This window comes from Myiozetetes cayanensis, unplaced genomic scaffold (assembly GCF_022539395.1).
Source record: "Myiozetetes cayanensis isolate MyiCay16 unplaced genomic scaffold, myiCay2020 scf23, whole genome shotgun sequence".
Taxonomy (NCBI): Eukaryota; Metazoa; Chordata; class Aves; order Passeriformes; family Tyrannidae; genus Myiozetetes; species Myiozetetes cayanensis.
The window spans coordinates 8,026,546-8,043,768 of record NW_026087445.1 but is presented as its reverse complement, the minus strand read 5'-3'; the positions used below and the strand labels follow the sequence as shown (position 1 = coordinate 8,043,768).

At 55.1% G+C, this 17,223-nt stretch overlaps 1 protein-coding gene across 5 annotated transcripts; it reads left to right on the top strand.

Annotated features, from left to right (window-relative positions):
* Positions 1–769: 769 nt before the first annotated feature.
* On the top strand, positions 770–17,148 carry EGFL7 (EGF like domain multiple 7). 5 transcript variants are annotated; one of them, XR_007629415.1, is made up of 11 exons: positions 770–910; positions 4,926–4,994; positions 9,880–10,065; positions 11,618–11,740; positions 11,936–12,048; positions 12,602–12,697; positions 13,588–13,752; positions 14,614–14,678; positions 14,810–14,921; positions 14,996–15,214; positions 16,837–16,977. XR_007629415.1 is itself a non-coding variant. In XM_050319721.1 (11 exons), the coding sequence occupies exons 3-10, from the start codon at positions 9,986–9,988 to the stop codon at positions 15,109–15,111; spliced, it is 870 nt and encodes a 289-aa protein (XP_050175678.1). In that variant the 5' UTR covers positions 770–910; positions 4,926–4,994; positions 9,880–9,985; the 3' UTR covers positions 15,112–15,158; positions 16,837–16,979. The 5 variants fall into 5 exon arrangements, 4 of the variants coding, with proteins under 4 accessions (XP_050175678.1, XP_050175679.1, XP_050175676.1 ...); XM_050319721.1 differs by having other exon boundaries at positions 14,996–15,158; positions 16,837–16,979; XM_050319722.1 differs by lacking the exon at positions 14,810–14,921 and having other exon boundaries at positions 14,996–15,158; positions 16,837–17,148.
* The last annotated feature ends 75 nt before the right edge of the window (positions 17,149–17,223 follow it).

The following is a 17,223-nucleotide window of genomic DNA, read 5'->3' as shown; positions in this document are numbered from 1 at the left end:
AAGGCGCCATCTTTGCTGGCTGATGTCCTGTAGGTTTTGTCACCCAAACTGCGTGTACCTCACTCCTTCCCCACACAGGCACAGTGTGGCAGGGGTGACAAGCCATCCAGCCAACTGACAGACCACAGTGCTGTAATCCAAATTTCAGGGGGTCACAAATACCCCAGAACGTGCTCCGCTGGTGCGTAGCATCAACACAGCCCCTCATGAGAAGATGGCCGCCAACCCCAGCCCCTCATGAGAAGATGGCCGCCAACCCCGACCCCTCATGAGAAGATGGCCGCCAACCCCGCCACACTTGGCACGGGCTGTGAGGGAGGATGCGGGTCCCCACTTGCCTCCGATCCACCCCGTCTGAGGGAGAATGAGTGGTGTCTGTGATGGGTGCTGCCAAAATGTGCCCCAGCGAGGTGGGAGGGCAGGGGGCAGGGACCCATCTTAGGCCTGGTGTGAGGCGAAGGAGGGAGACCGGGCGGCCGCCCTATCCCTCCCTGTGTCCCTGGGGACTCATGTCTCCCTCCTCTCCATTTCAGCCCCCTGTGTCCATCCCCGGTGGGGGGATGGTCACAGTGTGGGGGTGCCGCCCCACGGCCCCTCTCCCCCTCGGGGTGCGGGGCGGCCGTGTTTGTTCTCCTCGCGGCGCCCGTTATCAGCTCACAACACACACAGGAAGTCCTGTCTGGGATTGTCCATCCCCGGCCTGATTTATACAGGAAGAAAAGCATAAAAAGCCGCCCTTCCACCTCAGAAGCCACCTCCTGCCTGTGCGCGGCCGGCGACTGGCCATGCCGGGCGGGTGCCCGGGCCCGCCGGACCCCGGGTGGCCGGGCAGGGATGGCCACCGGGAGCCATCCGGGAGCACGGCACTGGGGCCGCTCCCAGCGCGGCGGGGGACAGTGGGGTGCCACAGGTACCGTAGAGCCACAGTGGGATGGGATGGGATGGGATGGGATGGGATGGGATGGGATGGGATGGGATGGGATGGGATGGGATGGGATGTGGAGCTGGCGCTGGGGCAGCGGGAGTGTGTCCTTGCCAGGTGAGACCCTCCGGGCTCTGGGTGGCTTTGTCCCTGCTCAGGCAGAGGTGACAGTAGGAGCCCTGGGAATAGAGCAGCGTGGAGCAAACAGGGGTATAAAAAATCCTTTGGAGCACATGGGTGTTGAAAGCATCCTTCAAAGCACAAGGGTGTGTAAAGCGTCCTTTAAAGCAAAAAGGTGTGTAGAGCATCCTCCACCTGAGCTCCTGGTGAGGCTGGGTCTGCTTTGCTCCGAGTGGAGCTCAGCCTGCAGCACTGTTATTGTTAATTCACCCCACTGGCACTCAGCATGTTTTCCAGGAGCACAGAACTCTGCGGGTAAATTTTACCTCCTGCACAAATTCCTGTGAGATGGCTGGAAATTCTTAGCAAATCTTTTTACTTTCCGTTACTCTTTCCCTTTCTCCTTTGCCTGCTCTCTGACCACTGATACACCACTGTGCTGTCTGTCCTTCCCCCTGTGCTCCCTGCCTGCCAGTCTTTTCTCCGTGTTGTCAAATTCAGCCCCAGATCCAGGCAGGATGAGGGGCAGGACAGGGATGTGGGCAGGGACTCTCCTGGCTCTCCCACCAAGGCTTTGTCCTGCCTAACAGCCGAGCTTGGAGCGTGCCGGGTGTGCATGCCAGGAGCTCAGTGAAGCCTCCCAAATTTACAGCCACGGATCCGGCTGATTTTCATGCTGCCTGTTTTCAGCTACCTGTATTTTGGGATAAAGGAGCAGCTAAGATACCCCAGGCACTGTCTGGCTGTGTGGGAATATGGAGCAGAACCACACCAGTGGATGCTCTCGGTAGAAATAACCCAGCATGCTTTTTCCAAGGGTCTAATATTTGTGGAATCAATTAACTGAGCAGAGAATAAAAAAAAAAAATAAGAAGAAACAACAAGGCTTTGTCAGGGATAAAATTAATTTAAGACTGGATTGGGAAGCGGTGTGAGGCAGAAGTCCAAATGTGGTGGCTGGATCCTGAGCATCCTCAGAAATCCACCTCTGGGCAGGAGTGGAAAACACTGAGTCTATCCTGGCAGATTCTCAGTGTTCTTCCCTGTGATCTGCTGATGGAGTTACTCCCCCCTCTCTGCTGTTCCACTACCGTCTCTCACAAGTTTCCCTGGAGGTAAGGAAGAGAAATTGAATCTGGTCTGGAGGCTCATTCGAGCCATTTCCCAGGCTCTGCTGCTGCAGATGGGGCTGGCCCGGGGGAGGCAGATTTACAAACTGCAACAAATTAGGGTAAAACAACCTGTCTCAAAGCCCCACCAGCAGCAGGGGGGCATGGCAAAACAACAGGGGAGAGGTCTCAGATCAGACAGGGAAAGAAAAGCTTCTCTGCAAAGAGAAGGGGGTGATCGGAAATGTTTTCTTTTGCTCTCTGTCCTCTCTCCCGAAGCGAGCTCTTGGATCCCTGTCCTGCTCACAGCCTGGGAGGTGAGGGCAGGGAGGATAATCAGAGCAAAAATTTCTTGTGTGAAATGCTCTTTGCTGAGCTGCTCCCTAGGATGGTCACGGTTCAGGGACTGAGCTGTCCTGCATCTCCCAGCTATCCCACTGCACTTCCCATGTGCTCCTCTGGAGTGATTCACTGGGGAAGTGGGGTGGGGGATGATTCCCTGCTGACTAATGCCATGTTTTGCCGGGTAATTTCACAGAAAGCTGCAAAATTTAGTTTATTGCTTGGTGGGATGAATCATTTCCCAGTTTTTACACTGCAACCACTGCTGCCTCCTCTAAATGTAAATAAAGAGCTCAAGTGTGCATGCAAAGGAAAATAAACCTGGCTATGGGATGTTGCCCTGTTCCTGCATTTGTTTTTGCACAGCTGCAGTTTGGCTGCTGGTTGTCCCCACGGTCACCTTAAGTTATAACCCACTAGTCCTGAGACACTTAATGCTTGTTAAGTCCTTACTCAGGCAAAAAAAAAATCACTTTGTGGGGCTCCAGTCTCGGTTATAATACACAGAACCCTGGGCAACTGGTGACAAGAGACTGAGAGCTACAGGCCAAGTACTTTTCTTGGTTTGACCTGTTTTTATCCCACTGCCATCAGTGGACTCATCTAGATTTCCACTGAGATAACTGGTCTGCAGCTGACGCAGCTGAGAACAATATAGGACATAATAGAATAGTGGGAGGTCATTTTCCTCACAGGGCTCAGCAGAAGAGGGGCTGCTCCAAAGCCTCAGCTCAAGTGTAAAGTTTACAAACAGCCCTGTGAAAAACCTGAGCAGAAGAATTTGTACTAGAACAGGAAAAGCCGTTCCCCCCCCTTTTTTTGAGAAGCACCAAAAATTCCTATTGGTTTAGCAAGTGCTTCCAGTTCTGTGCCAGACCCCCGTGGAGGCCAGCGAGAGCCCATTGTCCACAGCAGGTACAGGGTCAGCCAGGGCTTGTAGCAGCTGAAAAGTTTTGCATCTGTATGTGTGTCACTGTCCTGCCTGTCCCCCCATCCATCTGCCGTTTCAGCTCCTCTGGCCTCACTTTGGGGCAGCGCTCGTGTGCCTGGGCACGTCCCGTTTTCTGTGATGGGATGGAAGTGCTCCTCTCTGACGTGGGACTTTAGTGCTGATCTCCTATTAATTCTCCTCTGTTATTATTCCTTTTTCATGCCTACAGAGCCAGAGCAAAGTTAAGTCCCCCCCATCCCCTGATACCTCACACCCTCCAAGCTCTCCTATCACACAGGGGACCACTTCCAGCACCCAGCTCCATCCCTTGATTCACCACAGATGCTCTCAGGGGGATGTTGGATGCCCAGGCAGGTGCACTGGGCTTGGCAGGTCTGTGGGACAGGCTCTAGGAAATGAGGGGGTGGGTGAAAATCTCACCTTCCCAGCCAGCCCAGCCCTCAGCCTGAGACCTGCTCCAGGCCAGCACTCTGTGTCCTTCACAGCTCACGCTGGCGGTAAAACCAGTGGGAGACAAGGAGGTTTTGACATTGTTAAATCTAAGAGGGAGGCTGGGCAGAAACATTTCTTTCTTGGCCTGGAGACAAGCATTAATATTAGATGTCGTGGGAGTACACTTCTAGTGTGTGAGGGAGAAAGCTGTGGGGGAAAAATGTAAAACATCGGTCAAGGGAGGACTTCAAATTCAGACAGCCTTGCAGGCAGGAGCCAAAATCCCTTGCTGCCGTTGTCAGAAGCTCATCACACCGACCTTAACAGTGCCAACAGATCTGATATTCCCTCACTCTGAACTGGCATAACTCCTCTGCTTCCAAGGGAACTTTGCCAGGCAGTGTCCTGGGGATTTCCTTCCAGCATAATGAATATTAGCACATAAGACACCGAACCCTCCCCAAGAGCAGAGGATTAAATGCTCTTTTAATGGGCTATATGCAGTTCTTTAACAGTTGAAATGGGCACTTGCTTGAGCAAAGATTTGACTCAGTAAATGGAACTGGAAAGCAAACATTTTGCAATTAAAATACTGGCAGAATTTTAAAATGCTCAGTGCACTTAGGGAATAATTGCTTAATGGCTGAGAAGGCTGCAGTGGGGACCCTGGAAGGCGGTGTGCTTGGTCCTGTGCTGGGTGGTGTCCTGCAAAGAGCTGAAGGATGAGTCCATCCTCTTCCTCACCATCAAATTTACACTTGGGATCCCAGGTTTCCCAAGCAGTTAGGGCCTTCCTGTCCCCTACCACGGTGTCACAGTGTCTGTGCCTCTGGCACGCCAGCAGTGTGAGCTCAGTGCCAGTGCCATGGGGACTCACGATCCTGCTTTCATCCTCCAACCTCCACAAATGTTTCATCCTCCACAGCTCCACACCTTGGGGAGTGTCCAGGGCATCCCACACCAGGCCCATCATGGGCAAGGGCTGGGTCACTGGTCTCTGCCTGCCTGACAAGGGGAGTGTAACAGTGGGCTTTTTCTGTCCTGACAGTAAGAAACCAAGATGCTCCTTAAGGAAAGGATCCCTGCCCAGGACATGTGATGGAGCACCGTGGATAAGGTGAGTGTCTCAGCTGCAAAATGAGATCCTGTGCATTCAGCATGGCCAGACGGAGAAGCTTTCCCTTGGCTTCCAAACGCATTTTGCAATTATTAGACAATAATTCAGGCTCTGTTCATCTCCCCCATACACCAGAAAAAACAGTAACACTCTCAGCGTAACAAGATAATTACCGTCCCTTCAGTGCTCTTGGGAAAAGTTGCCTCTGCCTCGTGTTTAGGAGATTAAATGAGCTGAAATCATTCCCGGGAGGTAGGATGGATCCACAGGGTGAGCAACCCTGTGTGTGCTGTATGAGATGCTGTGTAACGTGGAGCTCTGCTTCCACCAGCACCAGCAAGCCTTTCCTTTGCTGCTGGGAGGGATCCCATCTCCCATGGCAATGGAACTCCATCTCCACCAGCACATCCCAGAGCGGATTCCTCTCTGTTCCCTTCCTCAGGGAGAATCCCACCAAAGCTCCTTTAACACGGAGAGCCCCACTCCAGAACACCAGCACCCATCAGCTTCCCCGGGGGGGGCAGCACGACCCGAGACAGCTCCAGTTCCACCAGCGGCCTCAGCATATCCCTGAGGAAACAGAGGGGATGGGCCAGTGATCTCAGTTGCTCTTTTGGCGCCATTGTTGTTTAACTGTTAAATATTTCCCTTAAATGCTTACATGCTTTCAAAAAAATTACAAAACTTAATGGGAACAAATATTCCCAGGGGGCTGTATCCTGCCATTCATTTGCACATCAGATCCCCGCTATCTTCAAGAATGGTTCTGTGCATGGGCAGGCGCCTAAGTCATTTGAAAAACAATAAGCCTCTGTGCTCTAATTTTCCAGACAAAAATGTAGACAAAACAAGTGGCAATTTGGCACAAACCGAAATGCTTTGATAAATAACGGGGCATTTTAAGAGGAGAAGCCTGTAGGCAGCTGGGATGGGGCTGCCTGAGCTGTCCCGGGGCAGGTGTTGCCTAGCCGGAGCTGAGCCCAGTGTGCCACCCTTGGGAGTCTCTCGGGGTCGATCCTCACACGGTTTCACAGCTGGGGGGGCCCTCCAAGGAATCCTGTAATCATCCTTTAGGGCTCCTTGGAAACTACCCTCCCAGCCCTGGCAGCTCATTGCCGGCTTCTGCAGGACTTGGGTGTGGTAATGAGCTCAGGGGGATTAACGGGGCACTGCGGGAGGCTGCGGACCAGGTCTCTAACCTAGGGAAATACGTCTCCACTTAAAATTATATGTGCTCGTGGGGAGTGCGGAGCCAGCCACAGTATTTTTTAGCTAAGAGAAACAAGTCTGCCCTGGGCACTGCACTGGCGATGGACTATGTCCCCGGGGGGTCTGAACACCCCTGGGCGAGGGGCAGGGGCTGCGCTGGGATCTCCCCCCTCTTGCCATAATCCCCTGCCCACCCAGGCGGGCTGGGCCACAGGGGGGCTCAGGGACCTCGTGTCCTCGCAGCGTGGGGCTGAGGGGCTCACCCTGACGTGGGGTCACCAGGTAAGGCTCCAGATCAATCCAGGGCAAGGGTTCCCTGCAATCCCGTCTCCATCAGGGGCAGCGAAAACCCACGGGGCATGACACCAGCGTGTCCCCCCACCCCGGGCTGGGCTCCTGGGGGGGTCCTGCCCTATCTCCGCATGACTCGTCCCCCGCAAGAACTGATTTCTCCGCGGTCTTGCCCTGTCCCCAGACGTGCCCCGGGGCGCCGGGGGCAGGTGGCGGCCGGCGGGGGCCGGCGGGGCGGGGGCAGGCGGAGGCTCCCAGGGCCCCGGCGCTTCCCCCCGGCCGGGAGGCTCCGCTTCCTCCCGCCGGGAGCTCATTGGGCCGGGGCGGAGGGACCGGCTCGGGCCGGGGAGGAAATGCGCGGGGGCCGCGGCGCGGCGGAGACTCCGCGGCTCCGGCACCGCCACCGGTGAGTCCCGGCGGGCACCGCCCGGGGCTCGGCACGGCCGGGGGGGCCGCGGCCGCATCGCCCGGCGGGGAGGGGCGGGGGTGTCGGCGGAGCGGGGCTCAGTACCGCAGCGCTGGGGGGGCGGCCGGGGGGGCTCCCTGGCCCGGCAGAGGGGATGCGGGGCTGCAGGCAGTGCCGGGCCGGCGGGAGGGCTCCGCCTGTCCCGGGGGGACAGCGCCGGGGAGCGGGGATGGGGCTGCTGCGGCCGCGATGAGCATCCCTGCGCCGCGTCCCGGCAGCCCCCCGGGGTACCCGTGTCCCTACAGTTCCTGCAGCCCCCCGGGACACTCGCGTCCCTTTAGAGGCTGTGACACCCGGGATACCCGCGTCTCTGCAGACCCTGCAGCCCCTCGGGGCATCCGTGTCCCTGGAGACCTTGCAGCCTCTCGGACACCCACGTCCCTGCAGCCCCCCGCGGCCTCCGGGGGTCCCCGCAGCCCGCCCCGTGATTCCCGGGTCCCTGCGTGATAACGGTGTCCCTGCAGCCCCCGTGTCCCGGTGTCCCCGTGTCCCGCCGCACTGTGCCGTACCCCCTTAGCCCCTCCGCTGTTCCCCCTCCCTTCTCCCCGCTCCGTAGTGCCGCATCCCCGTGTCCCGCTCCATCCCTCCCTCGCCCGGTGCCGTGCCCCGCGGTGCCGCATCCCAGCCTGCGCAGGGAACAGCTGGAGGTGTCTGTAAGGAACAATCCATCCCCCTGCGGCTGGTGCAGACCCTCTCCAGGAGAGTTTGGCTCTACGGGCACAGGCCAGGGCCAGTGCACGGCTTTGGAGCGGCGGTTTCACCTGCAGAACCAGGCCAGGCTGTTGGGAAAAGTGCAGCCTGTGAGGTTTATTGCATCCTCCCAAGGGGCTGGATTGTCTCACATCTCTTTGCAGACAGAGCCCGATTCCTCCTGCTGCCATCAGCTGGATCTTTAGTCCTGTTTCCGTGGGCAGAGCTGGACGAAGTACTGCTCACCTGCATGGTGGGTTGTGGGTTTACTGTTGGTTGCTGTGGCAGGTGAGGCAAGAGCAGACTTAGGAGAGCTATGGGAATGTTTCTGACTGGCAGGAGAAGGATCCTCAGACTCACAGGAGCATGTGGCCAGCCAAGGAGGCTTTGCTGGCTCCTGAAGCGGCAGAAACTTAGAGGCACCCACGTAGTTTCATTTGAGAGATTAGAAAGGCAGTGACCAGAAACTTGTTTTGTTTTTTTTTTAAGCATAAAAAGGTTTTTCTTCAGTTATATGCGTTAAAAGAGCAATATTAGTAGAATAGGTGGTGGCAACAGGTTGGAAGATCTTCAGTGGCTATAAAGAGGCTGATTTTCATAAACTCATAAAAAAGACAAATATAGACTATCATGTTTTGCACTTCTGCAACTTTTTCTGGTGTGAAGCAACTGTAATTTTATGACCCAGAGGGATCCTCTGACCACTCGAGGTAGGGCAGTGCTGCTCCATTTCAAAGAGAAAAAACAAACTGTCTGTATTTTAGGCTCGTGCCTTGTGTTTTTTTGCCGTCCCCACAGGGAAAGCTCCAATGGCAGTCACGGGAATCCTGTGGGAGGATGGAGCTGGTTGGCAGAGTTTGACTTAGAGACTTCAGAAGGAGCATTGCTAGCCTGGGGATCTGGGATTGTAGGGAAAATATGTGTCCCAGTATAGCCCTGGGAAAAGCTGGCTGGTGGAGCAGAGGGGAGTTAGTGTATCTGTACACCAGTGTCCTTGGGATGTCTCCAGGAGAACTGGGGGGGGAAAAAAAGCCTTCTCTGCTACTTTTAAAAAACTTTCCTGCAGGTCAAGCACACTTTGCTTTCCTGGTGGTGGAGATACCATAAATCAGTCATTAGGAGATGAAATTTATTGCTCTGTTTGGAGGAGAATGGAGGACTACAGGCTCTATAGCACCAAAATCCTCCTCACATCCTCAAAACTGGGCTTGCCTGGAAATATGCTGTGATATATGATATTTGGTGTTTGATATTTGATATTAAGGAACAGGAAGGCACCAGACTGGTCTCTCTCCAGGTGTGTCTCCATCTCTCCGTGTCTCAGTTTCTCTACCTGCCCAAAGGAAAGGATGGTCCTGAGTGCCTTGGAGGAGGTCTTTGAGACCTGCAGGGTATACAGATATATGCTGGTTATCCCTAACAACTGGTACTCAGAGTTAGGAATTATCCTGATGGAGATTGGGGACCCACCTGCAACTTTCCAGTACAATCCCACCCCACAGCATTTGGGATTTGAGCAAATTGGTTTGCTGCCACCACATTTGCACTTTTAGAAGGAGGTTTCTTGTGTTACCTCCTCTTTCTCAAGGTTTAGTCAGAACAGCTGATTCTTTCTTTAATTGGTGTATGTTTAAGGTGGGTTTCTTTATTTCTTCCTCCTTCAGCTGCTGCCATCCGGAGGCCAACTGGTTTGTTTAAATGCAATACTGTTTAAATTAGATATTGTTACTGACCTTCTTCTGCCTTGTTTCATGTTCGTCCTCGGCTAGAAAATCAAAACCTCTTTATTTGCGGCTCAGATCTGACTCTGCAGACGGTACATATGGCCCTTGCAGCAGTTTTCTCTGGCATGAACTTGTATTTTAAAGGGAAGAAGATCAGATTTCAGTGTGTTATGTGGTGGGAAAACACAGCTTTACAATGCTGTATGGATTAAGAAATTAGGGGCCATTGTTTTGCCCTCACTGCCTGGAAATGGCAGAGTGTTTCAGGCGACACAGGTCCCTTCCCTGTCTCTCAACACATGACTGAGTGGACCCTGGTGCTGTGAGAGCCTCTCCAGGCATCCCCTGGGGTAAATCACTGCCACAGTATTGAGACGAGTGGGGAAAAGTGGGTTTGTGCCTGGAGGAGCTCTCCCCTTGCCAGAGGTGTGTCCCCATGGCTCTGTCAGATGTCACCAGCTGGGGAAGGACGTGCATGCTCACACTGCTCCTCTCCTGGTTGCAGGGATCCACGCTGAAGGCCAGGACATGTGGTAGGAACCAGCACATCCCACTGAAGAGCGAGAGCCGGTCGTGCTGCACAGCCCGGGGTGCTGTGGGAGGATCAGGACATGTGCCACCTCAGCTGCCTCCTCTCGGGACTCCTCCTCATCCTCGGCACCACCAGCACCGATGGCTTTGCCCGGGCAGGGTAAGGCCCCGTGTTGTCTGCACCTCCCAGGTGTGCCCATCTGCATGCCATGGTTGAAGAGCCCTGTTTGTCCAGCATGGACATGGGCAGCTCCCCGGGCTGGTCAGGAGGTGGAAAAAGGCTCTGACAGCCCTTTGCTGGTTGTTTGCTTTGTCACTGAAGCTAAAAAACCTCTCAGAGGAAATGCCCGTTTAGCTCCATAGAGGGACACAAAGACACTCTGGGCTTTTTGTCCATGAGAGTCAAAAGGTGATCAGGCCCTGAACTGTTCAGGAACTATTATTATTGTCTCTTTCAAGCACATCCTTCACAAAAATATTTGTGAAATCTTGCTGTCAGTCACAGCAGTTGAGCCTTGTGAATAAGCTGTCAAAGGAGGATGCAGCTCCCATCTCTGATGGACACAGGTGTGAAATGCCCTGGTGGGCTGGTGCCTGCTGTGCCCTGCGCTCCCAGGATGGTGCTGTGGTCTGTGGCCCTGCAAACCCAGCAATTCTCCTTCCCTTTCCAGGAAAAGGATCTGACGTGGCACCCAGGATCCCAGCACGGCCTGGGCAGGCACAGCTCAGCTCCCGCTGGGTTTGAGGAAGCCCAGAGCTCCGTGCCCCAGTTTCTTCCCCAGCCAAGAGGAGCTGGAGCTCAACATCCACCCCCAGATACAGCTCACATTTTCTACAAAGTTTGTTTTTACACTGAAATGCTCCTCCAGCGTCAAACCTTTCACATTCTGGTTGGGACTAAAACCACAGCTGAATTCCTCGCTTGCACGCACAGGCTGCAACCAGAGCTTTATTCTAAATTTTGCAAAGCAAACAATTGCCATTTAAAAATTGCGTCCTCTATAACATTAATCACGAGGCTGAGAGGAGTTTTCTGGAGTTAATGGAAGCCATCTGATGTCCATGCTAATTCCCAGGCTTTTTATTTTAGTTTCTGATTGAGCTGGGAGGCTGAGATGAGGAGATGAGTTCCTCAGTGGGACTGACCTGCTTGGGCTGGAAAATGTTGAAAAAGAGAGTATTTAACCAAGACCACTTTGGCTGTTAACCTTGGGAAAGTTTTTGGCTGGATAACAGTTATCTTAGGAAGGCTGGAGGGCCCCTTTCATCTAGCCTCTATTTTTTTTGCGGTGAGCCTGACCCTGCCTGTGAAGTCATTAATTTCTTAGTGACCACAGGGGCATCCGTTTCAGGAATGTGAAAAGTCTTGGAAAGGAAAAAAATCCACCCAGAAAGTGAATGATTTTAGGGGAAGGGAGATGATGAATGGAAAGAGTAAATCATCCCTAAATCTGCAGGTCCTGCCTGCTCCCCTGGGGCAGAGGGACCATGCTGGGTGAGTGTTTGAGGAGGCGTCAGTGCCTTGGCACAGGGGCAGGGGAGGAAGTGCCTGTGCAGCCCAAAGTGCTCCAGATTTACGTCAGTGTCCCAAAACAGCTTGAAGTGGCCTCCCAGGGCACTGGGGCAATTAGGCACTGCTGTTTCACTCTGCAGAGAGGGGCTGCCAGGCCCCGTCCTGGCTGGTTTGATGTGACCCTGTCCCCTCTGCTCAGCCGCAGGGTCTGTGCCGCGGCGCCGCAGAGCCGGGCGGGCGCCTACACCGAGTCCCACGTCCAGCCCGTCTACCAGCCCTACCTCACCACCTGCCAGGGCCACCGGGTCTGCAGCACCTACAGGTGAGGGCACTGCCTGTGCCACAGACCTGCTCCCAGCACGGCAGCAACCAGGGGGGCTGCGGGAGGGGGCAATCCTGCCTTGATCCAAAGGGACGATGCTACCGGTGCCTGGTGGTGAATGCCAGCGCAGGGAATGGGATGGGGGCTTGGGGAAGGTGCTCTGGTACCCAGCTCAGCCCCATCCTTTCATTGCAGGACCATCTACAGGGTTGCCTATCGGCAGAGGTACAGGCAGCTGCCCGAGCCCGTGGCCTCATGCTGTCCCGGCTGGAGCAGAGCAAACACCCACACACTCAGCTGCAACAGAGGTAAGAGTTTGCTGGACCAGTGCCCGTCCCCAGATTCCCTCGAGTTCCTGGAGGAAGCCCAGGACCAGTTCTCTCATTTACCAACACTCTGCCTGTCAGGTGGATTCTCCCTTTAGGAAAGCATTTAAATTTTAAGCATCACAACCAAATGCGGTTCAATATCTGATTAATTCCCAGCCTTTCTCTGCTGCCTCTTGGGCCCTTTTCCTTTGAGATTGCTCATTACCTCTATAGTCAACAGAGGATAAATAAAGCAAGTAATTCCTTTCCACATAAATCAGCAGTAATGGAAGAGAAGTGCTTTCAGGAGGCCACAAATGCAAACCACAGCAGCAGTCAGTCCATCCCCTGACGAGCTCAGAGCTTGGCACTGGGGGCTTCCCAGGGCCTGCTGCTGCCCATCACCCTCCTCCCTCTGTCTTTGCTGCCCCTGGCCTGGTGCTGGTGTGTGTTTTGGGGTGTGCAGTGTGTGTGTTGCATGCAGGGTGGGAGTGGGGGAGCTCAGGCCCCCCAGAGCTGCTGGGTGATGCTCTGCTGGTGTTTCCTCCCACAGCTCTCTGCTGGGTGCCGTGCCAGAACGGCGGGAGCTGCACCTTCCCTGGCAGATGTGCCTGCCCACCCGGCTGGACGGGGCGAGCCTGCCAGACAGGTACTGTCAGCCCTGGCACATCCATTTTCTCTCTGCAGCTGGTCATTTGTAATATCCCCTCTCCCAGGCTTTTTGCTAAGACACCCATTTACTGCAGAGGCTAAATCCATAAACCAAAATATCTGGGGGTGGAAGGGAAGCCTGGCAGTCTCCAGGCACCAGGCTCCTCTCCAGCACAGGAGCAGAGCGATGCTCCTCCCAGCTCAGGGAAATCGGGCAGGGGGGTGCACACCAGTGGTGCAAAGCCCCTGCCATGGCGTTTTCCAGCTTTTCCCAGCTTTCCATCCTCCTGTGAGGCAGAGGAGGAGCGAGTGTGTGGCATTGACCCACGCTGGGCCAGGCAGGGCTGAGCCCATCGCTGACAGCTCCGGCTCCAGCGCAGGGGGAAAGGATTTTCCCACTGCCTAAAACAGAGCTCGGGCGTGGGAAGCGGTTCAGCTCATTCTGCTTTGTGGGAACAGCTCTAATAACTCCCCCGTGTGAGGAGAGGTTACTGGGTTTTGTACACACTTGAAAGGCTGATGGCTCCTCACCACAGCTGGCTGGAACCAAAACCCCGGCCGTAAATCCGGGATGAGAGCCGAGCGCTGCCTGCGCCCGCCTGGCCTGAGCAGAGACGTTTCTGACCACAGCTTTTGCTTCTGGCTCTGCTGTGGGGGGAGTGGGCAGAAGGGAGGAGGCCAGAGCCCCCTCGGGCTTAGCACAGGTTTATCCAGCTGGGCTGTCCCTGGTGCTGGTGGTGCTGAGACCCCCAGAGCTGTGCCCAGCACAAACACCAGCTCATTCCGGGGGCACTTGCTGGAATTCCATTGCAGCCCCCCTGTGCTTGAGCCATCTGTGCCCCTCACCCCCATCCCTCCTGCCCTCACTGAGCCATTCCTGTATTTCAGATGTGGATGAATGTGCTGGCCCGAGCCATGGCTGCAGCCAGCTTTGCATCAACACAGCCGGGAGCTACCGCTGCACGTGCCAGGACGGCTTCACCCTCGCTGCCGATGACAAGGACTGCCAGCCCCTGGTGCCAGTGCCCGAGGTGGACACCTTCAGCCAAGCAGGTAACCTGTCTCCCCAGTGCAGCCCCAGCTGCTCTGGGCCTTCAGAGGGCTGGGGGTAACACTCAGCGTCACAGGGTGGGACAGCTGTGGCAGGAGAGGGGACGACAGCCAGAGAACCCCTCGGCTTTATTCTCGGTGGCCCAGGAGTCCCTCTGCCACCCAAACAACTTCCCCTGCGCACAAATCCGTCTGTGAGGGTGACACAGCCTGGCTGTGGCTTGAGGTGTCCGGGATGTGCCTGTTCTCTCCACCACCATCGTCATTCCCGCAGGGCAGGTCCGGAGCCACGAGGAGCGGCGCTGGTGACGGCCCATTATTACTTTTGGTACGCGCTGTGACACTTCAAACTCGTACCGTGAGTAATAATGCGCTGTGGCCAGCACGGGCAGCACGCAGCAAACACCTGGGAGAGCAGGGCATCACCACCTGCACGTGCCACACCTGCCTTTATCCCCGTCCTGAGCCCTCAGCAGGATCGACTCCTTGCGCCCACCGTGGGACAGGGCAGACCTGGGTGCTCGCTGACAACGCGGGTGCCAAAGGCCAGGCTCCACCTCATCCTTCAAGCATCACCCCACTACCTGAAGAATCCCCCACTTTGTTGCAGGTGCTCCAGCAGCATGAGAGGCCTGTGCCATTAGCAGCTGGACTAGATGCCAGTGGTTGCAGCAGGTGTTGGATCCAGCTGATGCTCCGGGGCCTGATTCCAGCAGGGCACACCCTGGGGGCTCACTGGGAGGGCAGGGCAAAACAGCAGAGCTTGGCCTGAGCCCTGCAGCAATGTCTTTCTCCCCAGCACCTTCCATTTCACCTTGGGCACAGGGTTTTTACTGACTGACCTTCCCCTGGTCACTTTTTCAGGTCCCTCCAGTGAAATGAAGGAAGAAATGAACGACCTGAGGAGCCGAGTGGAAGCGCTGGAGCAGGTGAGTTCCAGCACACCCCTCTGCCCTGCCCTGGTGCTGCTTGAGGCTGTGCTGAGCCAGCTCCCACCCCGGGCTGTTTGCAGCCAGGGTTTCCCTCTTCCCCAGCTCTATTTTTAACTTGGCCTCGGCAGCGATCCCAGCAGCGATCCCAGCTGTGCTCCACGCTGCCGGCAGCACCCACGCCGCGGCTTTTCCAGCCCAGCAGCTCTTTGAACACCACCAAAGCCCCACAAGCCTGCCCTGGTGGGTGCTGCATTCCCCCCAGGAGGTCCTCCTGGTGTGGGGGGACACACTCATGCCTCCCCTTCTCCCTGCAGAAACTCCAGCTGGTGCTGGCCCCCTTCCACAACCTCATGCCGTCGGCGCCGGAGGACGTCGGCACAGACCCCATCAGCCGACTGTCCCACTCCCTCCAGCAACTGGACAGAATTGACTCCCTGAGCGAGCAGATCTCTTTCCTGGAGGAGCGGCTGGAGACGTGTAAGTGCCTGGAGAAAGCAGGGCTGAAGGATTTCCCTCCACCCACACCGGCCACGGTGAGCAGATGCGGGCCAGCGAGATCAGTAACACATATGCCACTGTTAATCTAGATCTCCCTCGAGCTCAGCAGCCTGCAATTAATAGAAGATGAACACAAGCAGCCCATTAGCTTCATTTCAAAGACTGTTTCTGTGGCTGCACCATCTGACTGCCCGTGTAGCAGCCAAAAACTGTGAGATTGGCACAAAGAAACGTGGCTGTGGGGCAGAGCAGGGGGGAAGCCACTGTGAGCAGTGGGTCACGACTGGCAATCAGCACCTCATGGCTGCAGTCCCTTCCTGTATCCTTGTAATTTGGTCCTTAGAAAAGAACCCCCAGCTCTTAGGAAATTAACAGTCCAAGAAGTCAATCAGGAAAATTTAAGGAGCGTGCAAAAGTTGGCAGATTTACGAGCCTGGGAAGTTTTGGGCATTTCTTTTTGAAGCCTACAGACCAAGCAGTGGACCTGAGAGGGTCTGCCAAGTAGCAAACTGAGCAAGAGACTCCAGTGAGAGCTGTCACGTGTGAAGTGGCTGGAGGTGGTGAATCCTGGCTGGCATGTCCCCCCATGGCACCTCAGAGAGGGGCAGCATCCCCTCGTGGCCCTGTGGTGCTCTGGAGCATGGCAGTTTGACTCCAAGCAGAGCACAACCATGTGAACATCTTATTTTGATAGGGAGCTCTTTGCAGCTCATTTTCCCATTAAATAATTCCAGAAACTAGGCATGGCTGGGCCAGCTCAGGAGCTGGTGTGCAGCAACAGCCTGGAGCTCGTGGCAGGAGACTCAAGGGAAACCGGTTCAGGGCATATCCAGTCCCAGTTCACTGCTTCCAGTAATGGCTTAGATGGAAAAGAATTCAAAGAACTTGTTTGAAGACAAAAGTGGCTGCAAATAGACACTTAAAAAACATCTCAGAAAGGGGTAATTATCAGAACCATGGAGTGTTCCAGCAGACCGAGTTTCCTAGCAGTGCTCTGCACATATTATTAGTGACAGCGCTGAGGAATGTGAGCAGTATCACAAGGTAACATGGATTTATTCCAAGGGATGACTCTAAAGTGCTGAAATTAAATTTTTGCCAAGCCTGCTCCAGCAAGCAAAACTTGTTTTTGTCCCTCTTCGTGGTCTTGCAAGTCCCTGGAGGACACAAAGCTGTCCTGTCATACTCCAGCAAGCCCTGGGGCTTGCAGAGCATCCCGTGGAGTCACTCAGCCATCCATGCTCTGTGCTTGGTGAGGCATCTCACAGCTGAATGCTACAATAAAACTGCACTCCCCAGTTAGCTGCTCAGTGGGGATGTGTGTAAGGACCAAGGAAAACTATTTTCTGTTGAAACCACCAGCAAAGGCACCAGATCAGAGCTCTTGAAGCCATAACTGCTTTGGCCCCTCTGAGTTAGCCCTGACCCAGCACAGACTGGGGACACTTTGCACAGGGCCCAGGCAAGGACTGTGACGCACCAGGGAGGTGAGAGTGACACTCCTGAGTGTGGTGGGACAGAGCCAGCCTAGGGTTGTTTGCCAAAGGGAAAGCTGCAAGTTTGGGTGATATTCACAGAGGTTAAGGTCAATCTCACAAACCAAACCCAGGCTGAGGATGTTATTGCATTGTTTCTTTTTTTTTTTCCATCTTCCCAGGTTCCTGCAAGAACGAACTTTAGTGGAACACCCGAGGCCTTGGAACAAGCCGAGTGCATCCGCAGCTCTTATCTCACTCTCCAGCCCCAGGCTGGGGACGAAGCCACATCATCTACAGGAAGGCACAGGGTACCAGGAGAAGGCTGGTTTCCCATCAGCATCTCCGTAATTTTCTCTTCCAGCTCACCTTATCAAAGGTCACACAGTTACTTCCAAACTGGACTCTGAGCTCTCTGCATCTCCCCCTTTCCTGCTGGAGAGGCAGCAAATAAATGCCTTACCTCGTGCCACGAGTGCCTGGCTGTGCCAGACTGCCTGTGTGTGAGGCTGAGTTTGTTTAGCTTTGCCTGGCTTTTCCTTAGCACCATCCTGGGCCATGCTCTCCCA

Bases quoted from the DNA above. Each gene is read 5' to 3' on its own strand.
- EGFL7 (XM_050319719.1), top strand. From the start codon at position 9,986: ATGTGCCACCTCAGCTGCCTCCTCTCGGGACTCCTCCTCATCCTCGGC. The intron at 13,753-14,613 runs GTAACCTGTCTC...TCACTTTTTCAG, and splicing joins GGACACCTTCAGCCAAGCAG to GTCCCTCCAGTGAAATGAAG. The intron at 14,679-14,995 runs GTGAGTTCCAGC...TTCTCCCTGCAG, and splicing joins GAGTGGAAGCGCTGGAGCAG to AAACTCCAGCTGGTGCTGGC.